A 12,227-nucleotide genomic window follows, 5' to 3' on the forward strand; every position below is an offset into this window, starting at 1 on the left:
TATATGCATTTGGGAAGCTCATTTTTCTCTCGGCAGATGCAGCACTTTGAGAAGTTGAGCTGCGTGAATAAGTGATACTTTGTTTATACTGTATTTTCACCACCATTAAAACATAACGCCAATCATTTATTTAGAGAATGTATCTTGTTTTGTACAACATGAAGACTGTCAACAGAAATATTCTCTGTAATCTAATATTGGCGTCATGTACAGCATATACCTTGTATTGATTTCAAATGTCAAATTGCTGCTGACAAGTGGAAAAGCAGAATTTGATTTTCAATATGAAGGATTCAAGAACAACTACACAACAAGCAATAAAAGAAAAAATAAATAAACAATGGTAACACCTAATAAAAGTCCATTTGGATATATTTTGAGGTATCAAAATATGGCAGCAAGATTTTCTGAAAATCTTTTAATAAGAGATTTGTCTAATCTGTCCTAATTTTTTTTTTTTATTAAATTCCAACAGGTCCCATGTGAAAAAACTATGTTGCCGGCATTTCTCTCCTAAACTGGATTTAGGATATAGGCACACCAGTGAGGCACTTTCAGTGTCTCTTCCTTTGCAACTTCTGCATAGAATGGAAAGTACAACATGCAGATAGACCAGAGGCCAGGGGAATGAATTGGCTGTTTTCACCCTCAGGGGTGAACTTCTTGCTGCAAGCAAGAGCACAAGGACAGACACACCCACAGCTCAGCTATAAGGGAAGGACATATTGGTGAGAGAGAGGCGTCACATGAAACTAATGCACAGCTCAGCAAAGTCCCAGAACACAAACCCAAGCAGACGTCATCATAAAGGCAAACATCCAGCACTGAGTCCAAGTTGTTGGGTTCCTGCTGAGGACAGTAGTGATGGATGGAACAATCCCAGCTGACGTAACATCAGAGATGAGGAACACAAGAAAATCATGAAGTATTAAAGGAACAACTGCAACAGATACGGAAAAAGAAGATAGAGGTGGTGTCAAATACAATACAGGATTTTAAAGTAGAGCATTACCATTGTAACACTATTTCTTGATTGTAACTGTATCGTGTCATGAATTAATTCTGCATTTGTTTTTATTGAAGTGTAGGTGATCTTGTAGATAATCAGTTGGTAGAGCAGGTCATCTTTCAATAACTGGTTTCAGGTATAATTTCCTATTTGCTCTTGATGGATTGAGTATCTTGCATGGTAGTCATCACCCTTGGTGTGCCTCAAGTCAAACCCAGTTCCATGAAAACAGAACTGCTGTAGCTTTGGCATGAGCTTACTTTGTGTACCCGGGGTGTCACCCTATATAAACATTAACTCACTTTTATAAAAACCTGTCTACATGTCCATAGTTTATCTGAGCTGTTTTGTTGCATTTTTGTTATAGTATTAAGTTCATAATCATAAACCTTTTTCCTTTAAGAACAAGTGCTAGATTGATTTCTGCAAAGCTACGGAAAAGCTGCACACCCCTGAGAGTGAATGCAGCAGAGCACATAATTGATTAAGCCATCCATCCATCCATCCATCCATCCATCCATCCATCCATCCATCCATCCATCCATCCATTATAAATATTGTATAGAGACAGAACTAACTGAAATGCAACCATTTGGTTTCCAAATATCTGATGGAACTTAAGCTGAACTTAATGTGTGAATCGGTTGTCAGGCCCACACAGTGTTGACGGCTAAGCTAATGTGTTTCAGCAGTACGACTACTGTGTATGTACATAACTGCAACATCTTTGTGAAAAGAGCATTAGAAAAGTGTGATACCTCTTACCAGCTGATTTTTGGTGAAAGATCGATTTGCAAAAGGCCTCAAACCCCGTTGTTTTCATTGGTTCTTAGAGTATCCAGTGTAAGTCTACACCTTCCATCCATCCATTCACTACACCGCTTATTTAAATCAGCTATATGGCTCAAAAAGATTTACAATCATGCAGAAACTAAATTTCCTGTTTTATGCCTAATTTACTGAACATGCAATTTTCTGTGTGAAATATCTTGGAGGCAGAGCACTGCACGTTTCTTTTTAGGGAGAGATCTTATTTGATTAGTGCATTGTTTTTTTTGTTTTTTTTTCCTGGAGTTTTCATTACAGTGATTGTGTTACTTGTAATTAGCTGCAGGCTCATGCAGAAGTTTGTCTATAATGGGCTGGGATTGGAGATGGATTGCTAGAAAATTAGCAAGCTTCATATATAGAAAGCTCAAGAGAAATTACCTCTCAAACTTGATCAATTTTACTGTGTTCATTGCAGGTGCATCAATATGCATGAGACACACCTGTGCCGGGGCCGGGACTATGTGGGAAGCAGTCTTTGAGGATTGAGTCAGTGTTATTCGAAGCATGAAGATGTTTACCTGCAGTTTCCCATATCAGGCTGTAATTGGCTCCTTTGGATGTTTTCAATCAGCTGTAGAATCTCTGCTATAATCTTCCTCTTTTCCGAGCAGCATTTTCTCTCCCTCCCTCTGACTCTGAAAACTACAGCAATGCCCTTGGCTAATGAGCGCTCTGCCATGTACAGTACATTCATGTTCCCCCGAATATGAACATGATATAGAACAGAAGCACCTGCAGCTCTAATAATAGGAATAATCATTCCAGCCGGTATCTTTCAGCATTGGAATTTATTCCAATCACATTAAACAATTCAGTCATTTACTTTACTTGGATAATTTGTAATATCTACCCTCAGTTCTGCTCACAGCAAATTATAGACCAGCATATTTCAGCCGTATGCACTGTGACTTCTTAATGCAGGTCGTGTACTTTGCACAACGCACAATCACACATTTGGACAAAGATGTTCTTCTTTTATGTTTTCTTCTGCTGTTATTGCAATCAGACCCTAAAAATTGGATGGTATATTTTGTTGATATTTTCTTTGTAATGATTGTCTTATGATGAGTGTCTTACTAGAAATGTGCACATCCCCCTTTGTCATGCACTTAGATAACAACAAAAAAACTCATGTTAATTTGTTTCATGCTTTCTCATACTGCTGAATACTTTATTAGACCGTCAATGATTCTGAGGTTACAGTGTATGTTGTGAAACACATTTTTTTTGCTTTCATTACAATCCTAAATATCATATGATAGATGTAAACTCTCATATTATCATTTGCAATTGTTAACGTGATCAACGCATCATGTTACCACCGACATACTTTTTCTACTGCTTTCCTTTTTTTTTGTTTTTCTGAGAAATGTCTTCTCCAATGCATAGTGTGTTTTGATTTGCTTAAGCAGAACAAGTCTTTGCTTGGTTTAGTGATTCTGGCTGTCCCAAGTGTCAAAATCCTCATTCCAATGCTGTTGGTGCACTGACATTGTCTGTCAGCTTTCATTATTACACTGCAACTTTAATTCCTCTGGTTTCTGCCATCTGTAACAGCAGAGGTGACATTCTCATCCTCTTCTGCCGTGTAATCAGCTGAAGACTTGTTTGTTTTGAAATTGCTATGCTTCTTCTTGCAGTCTTCATTGGCATTGAGTCCATTGTTTGTTTTGTTTTTTTTTGTTTTTTTAAGTGTCACTCCTTGGCCTGTTGTCAGAGCTGCACATGGACCTCGATCTGCACAGCCTGCTGTTTGGGGAGAGTGTCTTGAATGATGCCGTAGCCGTTGTCCTGACACAGTGAGTAATGCGCTTCAGGATTTGCTTCAGCGCTCGCATAACAATATATTTCAAGATTTAATTGTGTGGGTGTTCAGACTTTTTCTAGCACTATGGGGGCGAATGTGTCGAGGAAGGAAGGCCGGATGAGTGCTGCCAGCTTTAAGGAAAGGGTGTGATTGGTAAAACAGCATGAGTGCCTCGGATACTATGCAGTGGACTGCATAAGCGAGTTGCCCCGAGCACTGTCAGCATCTCATTAAGGTGCTCAGCGGAGAGACTTGCTGCCAGAGCAGAGACACACTTCCAGCTAACAAACTTGGCGACCATAGCTGCTGTCAAATTCAGACAAAATACAGCATAAAATCCCTGAAATCTCGGTGGAGTAACTGTGATGCCGTCATGGCTTGTCCATGCGTTTCAAGTGCCTCGCTCCTTTTGCCTCCACGCTCTCCTCTCTCCAGCATTGCACAAATATGCATGTTTATCCTGCTCACACACATTGCAGCCATTGTCTGCTTTATTTACACGTGGCTTCTGAACGAAGCCAGTCAGGAAGACTTGCTAACAGATGGCAAGCTGGAGACAGCGAGTGAGGAGAATTCACACATATCCACATTCATAACCAGGCAAGTGGAGTGAAAGATGACAAGGTTAGGATACATGCCCATGTCTGCCTATTGTATTCACCCGGACCAGAACATGACTTGTATGGTACCTGCACATACTGACATCTCTGTCTCCAGTTGTACCTAAAGGCTCAAGCAGGTGGAAACAAAAGGAGGAAACACATGCATTTTTGTCTTGATGCAGTGTGCCATCACTGTGTACATTGAAGTGAAGAGGAGGAAGTCCTGTATGTCTCCTCAGACAAACAGTCAGATAGTGCCATGTTTGTTCCTGGAGTGGCGTGACCGGCCTTCATGCCATCTCCTGTCACTTGACTGCGTCGCTGGCCTGCCGGTCGCCCTGGCCTCACACACAAAGCCGGCCCTTATTAGTGAGCCACGCGGGGTCCTGGCACTGGAATTTTAACAAGCTCCCAGAGCAGCTCAGCCTTACGCTGATGTGCCCTCTCCCAGGCACAAAACTTCCTGCTCAAGCAGCCGTGACCCGGCCACCATTCAACCAGGTCCTGAGTTAAACATCTTGGGATTTTGACTTATAGATCGGCTCCGAGGATGTGAAGATACAGTCTTCTGAAGGTCACAGTGATTCACAGCCAAACTGTGTCCTAATACCAGTGGCGTCGCCACTTTCACTGATGGGGCAATAGATTTCCTTTTGCAGCTTGCTGAGCTCATTAGTGACAGATTGACTAATTCTTCCTCCTCTGCTATGGAGAATGAGGCACGTCGTGGTGTGTGCTAAATTATTCCAGGCTGACAGCACATAAAGTGGAGATGAAACACGGATTTATTTGTCAGGTTTAACCAATTTCTTACATTCCTCTTCCATAAAAAAAAAAAATCACATTTTCTTTTTTGTGAAAGACCGTATTCACAAAAACAACTTTTATTGAGTTTTACCCTGCATGCGTCAGTCTTGTGGGTTCTCATTCTAAGTCGTTAATTATGCTGTAACTAATTAAATGTAGGAAACGACAACAACAGACACCACTTTCACATTTTGTTTTTAGCTGACTCAGGCCATTTGGTAGTCTTTTTAAGAAAACACACCATGACCGAGGGGAGTGCATGGGAGGATCTGTGGTGGCTTAAAAGTTATCATTACCACAAAGGCAAGTGGCTCCCTCAGCCATGTGCTGCATCAGAGACCCCCCCACCCTCCATCGCCACACCCACAGAAACTCACATGCACATGATCGCTCCCTCCCTCTCTCCTCCCTGTGAGGCCTCTTTTGCACTCAATGACTTCCATGTGTAAGTCTCCCTTCCCCCTACAAAGTAAATATTTATAGCAGCGTGAATAACATTATGCTACTATCTTGGTGAACAACAATAGTATTTCCCCCGTTTCCCACTAACTACTAGGGCACGTCTCTGAGGCCAATCATTTGGAATGCATTGTTTTCAGGGAAGGATTTTATTTCTAAAGAAAGCAGCGTGTCCTTAGGAATGACTCAAGTAAATTGCACTTGAAGGCTTAGCTCAGCACAATAACCTCATGATTTTATGCCCACTGCTTCCGACTGGTTCACACCAAGAACCTGGTGGGCTGTATTTCTGATGACTGCACTTGTTTTAGAGCTATAAATGGTGTTGCTGCTTTACAGTTTCCAAATCTTCAGCTTTGCCATTTACTTTAACTCAACTCAACTTTTTTCTCAAGCAAAAAAAGCTTTTTTCTTTAAAAAAAAATGACCAGCGCTGAATGAATAATTACTATTATTGTAAATAACCATGAAAGCATAAAAACGAAATAAATTCAAGGGGCAAACGTGTCGTTGGACTCCAAATCATCAAATAATGGGTTTTAAGAGCAGTTTTGCAAATAGACAGTGAGGGAGCCTGTCTAATGTGTGACAGTAAGTCGTTCCATAACTAAAGGGAGCTATATATTTTGCAATTTTAGCCGTCTGAGACGAAATATAAGCAGCCATGACCAGCGCTTTGATCATGGCTCAAAATCTGTGGGACAGGTCACTGACGGATGATGTGCCTCAGATAATTTTCTGACAGTGTGAAAATGTCACAGCCAATGCCTCACTCAGCTACACAGTTCTGCTATGAGCTACAGATGCTAAGAAACAATAAAAAATTACACATCAAACAACATCAGAAAGCAACCAGCTCTGCACCAAATCATGAGTTTGCAAATTCCCACAGGATGTTATTGTTATTGATGTTACGTGTAAAAGTAATGATCATCACACCCAATTCAGTGGAGCGCAAACTTTATGCAGTCAAACATACTGTTATACTAAATTTCATGAACTCTACAAGGCACAGTGTAACCCAGGTAATAATAAAAACTGCTAAGAATCATGTGGCTGTGGAAAGTGTTCATCAACTCTGAAATTTGGCCATAATGTTAGAAAACGGACTGACAGTGCAGCCAGTCAAAAAAAAAGAAAATTGACCTAAACATAAACAGGCTGAGATAATACTCAAGACATACGCAGGAAAACTGCGCTGGATGAACTTGAAAGAAACCTGACGAGCCTGGGAATAGCACTGATATACAACCTGGAAGTGCGGAGACAATGAGGCACAGCTGGCATCCATGAGGGTAATCTGGGTTGGCGAGGGAGCACAGAGGAAGGCAGAGCAGTGAGGCACATGAGGCTACACGTGAACACGGGCATAAGACATGAAAACAAACATGGATTATAACCAGACACTAAAACTATAGCCATAACAAAAACAATAACATCATGAAACACAAGGACACCAGAAACCCAAAGAGAACTTTTTTTTTTTTTTTTTTTTTTTTTAATACAAGGGTTATAACAGCTGCCTCCAGAAACAACTGAGCAGCTGACCTGAGCCATCCAGCCTCAATGTTGAAATTAAACAGTAAAAAAAAATCATTGACTAACTGTTTACCTCTTTGTGTTTGCTTTTCTTTTTCTTTTTTTTTCCGACAGTGCCATCATCACCTACCACAAGATGGGTGCCGGACACCTATTTGACCACATTGCTTTTTTCCGCTCCATTGGCCTTTTTCTTGGCGTGCTTGTTGGGTCAGTTCTCTTAGGTTTCATATTCACAGTAATCACAGCCCTCATATCCTTTCACCCCCTCCAGTCTCTGCTTATGCAACCCACACTCAATTATCACCTCGACATCTGCCACAGTGTAGGCACTTCCTCGTCTTTGTAACTGCCTGTCAACCAAAGCCCTAGTATTGCCCTTTTAGCATTAAATATAACAAGAGCAAGTCTTAACATGCTTCTGCTTGTTACATGAAAGTGGTCAATCAAACCTTAGATGATATTTTGATTTCCTCCGTTGTCCAGCGATTGTCTCTGATCTTGCGGTCATTAGACTTTCAGATGAAAAATGTGGACGTGTCACTGAAGGATTGGGGCAGTTCTTATTTACATTGACTAATCTCTGGGTGCTGGCAAACTACAAAGTGAGCATTTATTAGATTTCGCTGATATTAACCGTAGCAGTAGGCTGCTTATTTGTGCTGCCTCTTCAAACAGCACTTTCTTTTAAGAAATTCAGTTTGACATGTTGTTGCCTATTTGTCTTTTAATTGCTTACAGAGGAGATCTCCGATAATTACGCACACACACACACACACACACACACACACACACACACACACACACACACACACACACACACACACACACACACACACACACACACTCACACACACTCACACAATCTTTAGAAGATGTTTTATTGTTTTGAGGCAGTAAGATATTTAAGGAACTTGAAAAAGCAGAACAGTAAACTGAACAAATAATAGACCTTAAGTTGTAATCTTTGTCGTACTTAAACTCACAAACGACTGCCACCCTTCCAAAACTACTAGTGTGTGCATAATTCTCCAAAACCTGCTGTTAGGGAAGGTGCAATGTGATTGAGTTGGAATTGGATGAAGAACCTACAGCAGAAATCTCATTAGAACGGTAATTAAGGTTCCTCCGTGTGGTAGCTACTGGAAGATTAATGGAGACGTTGCTTTTTTGTCTGCAGGTACAGCATTACAGTGTTTCTCTGTTTTGACTGCTCCACTAAAATATGCATGCAGAACAGTCACATATTTGTACCTTGGCCTGACGCAAAGTGGGAAATCCTGCATCCTATCGCCTCTTGAATATCCTCTTGAATATCTTTAACTTTCATTCCACCTCACTAAATTCACTCGGCTGCGCGAGAACCCTCTGCTGGAAACATCCATCTTCGTCCTGCTGTCCTGGAGCAGCTTCCTGTCTGCTGAAGCCAGCGGACTTTCAGGTGAGTGCTTTATGACTTTTTCTATTTGTGTGTCTGTGGCCGAATCGGCACCCTGGGTGGTTGAGGAGGTTAGAGTGAATACAAATCCCGTTAGTGAACTGCTGCCCTCATTTCCCCCTCAGGCATCTCTTCACAATGGCACGCACTGACTTGCGTTACTGCTCTATAATATCAATGACACGAGCAGCTGTTTGACTGGCAAGCTTCACTGCTCCAAGGCATCCCTGTGACCGCTCGCACTCCACAAAGTTAGAAATGATGTTGGCACATGCTCCACATTCTATGCGGCCCAGGCATGACTGACTGCACAGTTCCCTGCTCACCAACAGATTCACTTTTGCACGTAAATACCTTACTCTCTGGAGGTGCTGGGCTTTATAGAATGTTGACAACGTACAGACAAGGTGCAGCTGCAGGTACCCCTCCCATTCTGTGCACACCCCCTACAAATTGTTTTAAAATGTTGCCCTCCTGCCTTTGTCTGGTCATGTTCATAGTTGTACTTCCGAGACGGCAGAACAGATAACATCCTACTTCACAGTAAAGCAACTCGCTGCTTGTGCAAGTTTCCTGGAGAGCGAACACGGGGAATAATGCTCAGGTTTCACATAAAAATAGATCAGAACATGACCTCTCTTTGCCATTCAAGCCTTGGATGTTGTTATCCACCACCACGGGGAGCTTCCATTTGTGTTATATAAGATGTTTTCACAGATTCACACGGAATTTGGATACAACATAGCTTCTGTTTGGAAAAAATAGGTTTGTCTCATTGCCGTTGTCTCGTTCTTTTTCTTCTTTGAGGGGTTGTAATGGACTTTTGGAGTAAGGCTGTTGTACACACGTGCGTGCATTAGCTTTGTTGTTCCTCCTGCCATAGCCGTGTCACAGGGATTCCTTTCATTCTGCTGATGCTGTGGAGCACTCCCCTTTTAGTTGGCAGAACTCCCTGTGGCCTGTGTTGGAAGACATGATGGTTTTAATGAAATAGCTTGACCTTTCTACTTTACAAGTTGCCCGGTCTATAAAGTACACCATTCTGAATACTGCCCAGAGTCGAGAGTCATATTGCATCAAAACCTGGAGCAGTTATTGTCATGCAGAGTATGGGATATTTATACCGGCAGTCCATTACCGCTCATATTATCTTTATTTCGATCATTTTACAACGTCCACATTTGAAACCTTGCATTAATGCCGATGTTAAGCGACAGCTTTGTGACCTTTTAATATTATTGGTACAGAAAATAGATGATACAAAACAAAGCCCAAAGGATTTTATTAGTACAATCTACATTACAGCAGCACCTCATACAGAATAACTCAATGGATGATGGGAGTCATCGCTGGTGTCCTTTGGTAATTAAGTCTGTCTCTGTTTTGCTAATTGTTGGAGTTTAGTGAGGGTGTGCCTAATGACCCTCAGCTGAGCAGGGAGCCCAGCTATCATTAATCTTTAGGCCCCTCACAACTACTAATTATGAGCTGCATCTAATGCCAACTCCTCTGTGTGGTAGAGACTTTGTGTCGATGGTGACGGATGTGTTATCTCTGTCAGTCTTATGTAAACCAAGAAGGATGTTGTTGCTCGAGACTAAATGGATCCAAAAATGAGATCTGCCTTTCCTGGCATGCTCCATTAGATTTTGCTCAACAGTGCTAGAAAGGACATTGTGAACAGAGATTACTGGAACTAGCACAGTGCAGGTACAGGTCAGCATCCTGGTGTGAAATCAGATGGTGAAGAAAGAGTAATGGACTGGCTTCATTTAGCAGCCTGAACCATGTGCTCTATCTTCCCGCCAGGCAGTTTCTCCTTTGTATTACACCCAACTCTATCATCCAACTATTGCTACCCATCATAGTAATTTCACATTTTTTCTTCCATCTTTTGTGATTCTGTCTTGAAGGAGAGGGAAAGAAATGTGAAATTAAATTCCTGCAACAGAGCAGTCCGGTCCTGTGAGACACCAACCCACCTTTCAAGCTATATGCTTCAAATTCCAGCTCTCTGGTCCAGTTCACCTCCTCTGCAGCAGTCCTAATCACTCGCTCCACCCTGTTTCTTCTCTCTGTGGAGCTGCCCTTGTTTTCCTCTGTATTTTCTTCTCACTCTGTACTTTGCTTGTCATTTGTTTTCCTATCGCTAATTTCTGCTTCTCCACATCTGGCACATTCTGTTGTGATTATGTCACTTTGTGGTATTTATCATTTCCAGAGGTTGGAGGTTGCTCAGGGAGAAACAATGAATGGAAGTAAAGGTTTTAACCAAAAATGTGAAAATACTTGAGTTGGGTTGGTCACCATGTTATGACTCAGCTGAAGTTTTTTTCAGCTGAAGTTTATTGGAAACAGGATGGCGGGTGGATTGAAGGTTGGGCTGGTCAGATCTGGTGTTACATACTCTATATACATTAGAGTAGCAGCTGCATACAGGGCATCCATTTTGGATTTGATAGCCTTTGACATGGTGCCCATAATGCTAACATGGCAAATATAGTATTAACTCAAAAATGAAATGCATGAATATCTATGCATTTTATTACTTACATTCTTCAATAACTGCTTTTTACTTATTTTTTTTGTAAAGAACTAAAGTTTTACATTGAAAGCACCAAATGTAGACAATTGTTTATATCCTGACTTAGAGCAATCATCCAAATTAAATAATGGCCTGTGACATTACTAAAGACTAATCTGCAGTATCCAAGCTGACAGCGTGTAGCAATAACTAAGGTTATGTACATTACTCCTCCCCAAATTTTGTTTTTATTTATTAGTTGTTGTTTTTTTTAACATCTCCATATATCAGACTGAGATACAAAATGGTGGCCTGAACCTTGCAGACTAACAAAGGCACTTTTCATAAATAAAATTCCCTATATTGGAGTAACATTCAGAATGTTCTTATTGATGAATCAACACCCCATTTTTAGTTTCAACCATAATATACACATAGGTCTGTATAAGGAATTTTGCCTGGTTTGTATGAATTAGATACAGCATGTTAATAACTCCCTGTTGTGTACAGAATACTCGTACACAGGTTTTGTGGACAAAATATAGATGTTTGCCTTCACAATGAGATTTTACAGAGACTTAAATTTTTTTCTGGCTTTTCAATGATTTTGCATGTTTTTTTTGTTGTTCTCTTCTATTCCAGGTATCGTGGCAGTGCTATTTTGTGGCTTGAGTCAGGCGAGGTACACAGATTTCAATATTTCCTCTGAGGGCAGGACTTGGATCATGCAGGTAATTTCTAAAACAGTTGAGGGTGCAAAACATGCTGAACAACAGCAGACTTTGGCCAACAATAGGTTAAAGAGAAACACTGCTGCAGACAGAATTTCAGATCTTGCAGTTATGTCGGAGAACCAAATAGCACATGCACATGGAAAAAATGTTAAACTTCCCTTTGTTTTTCTTTCAAAAGTTCTACATTTTGAGGAGTATTCATACTTTTTGGCTCAAAGACAAAAAAAAAGTTTTGGAGTCGTTATGATTAATAGGATATTATGCTGGAATTGTAAGGTTTATTGGTCTACTCATTCTTCCATTCAACACCAGGAGCTGTCTCCTGCATGTGAGTAATCATTAATTGCCATTACTGGCTGGCTCGTCTGGTGGCTGTCTGTGTGGGAGAGCAGTCTCCGGCTCTCTGCTTTAAAGGCCGAGCGCAGATGGAGGCCAGTCCACTGTCACACTGTGCCGCTGAGCTTCACAGGAGGGCAA

General features: G+C 41.1%; 1 protein-coding gene across 1 annotated transcript in view; it reads left to right on the forward strand.

Annotated features, from left to right (window-relative positions):
* The window catches only part of LOC308143876 (sodium/hydrogen exchanger 9-like), a gene marked incomplete at its 5' end in the record, with an annotated part of 62,518 nt that overhangs the window by 14,712 nt on the left and 35,579 nt on the right, over positions 1–12,227 (forward strand). Inside the window, 4 exons of the mRNA XM_080514818.1 lie at positions 3,534–3,639; positions 7,169–7,307; positions 8,390–8,495; positions 11,659–11,747. Of these exons, the coding sequence (XP_080370944.1) occupies positions 3,534–3,639; positions 7,169–7,307; positions 8,390–8,495; positions 11,659–11,747 (440 nt within the window). The remainder of the gene's footprint in view (positions 1–3,533; positions 3,640–7,168; positions 7,308–8,389; positions 8,496–11,658; positions 11,748–12,227) is intronic.

The sequence above is a fragment of the Blennius ocellaris genome (assembly GCF_963422515.1).
Source record: "Blennius ocellaris genome assembly, chromosome: 19".
NCBI classification, from domain to species: Eukaryota; Metazoa; Chordata; class Actinopteri; order Blenniiformes; family Blenniidae; genus Blennius; species Blennius ocellaris.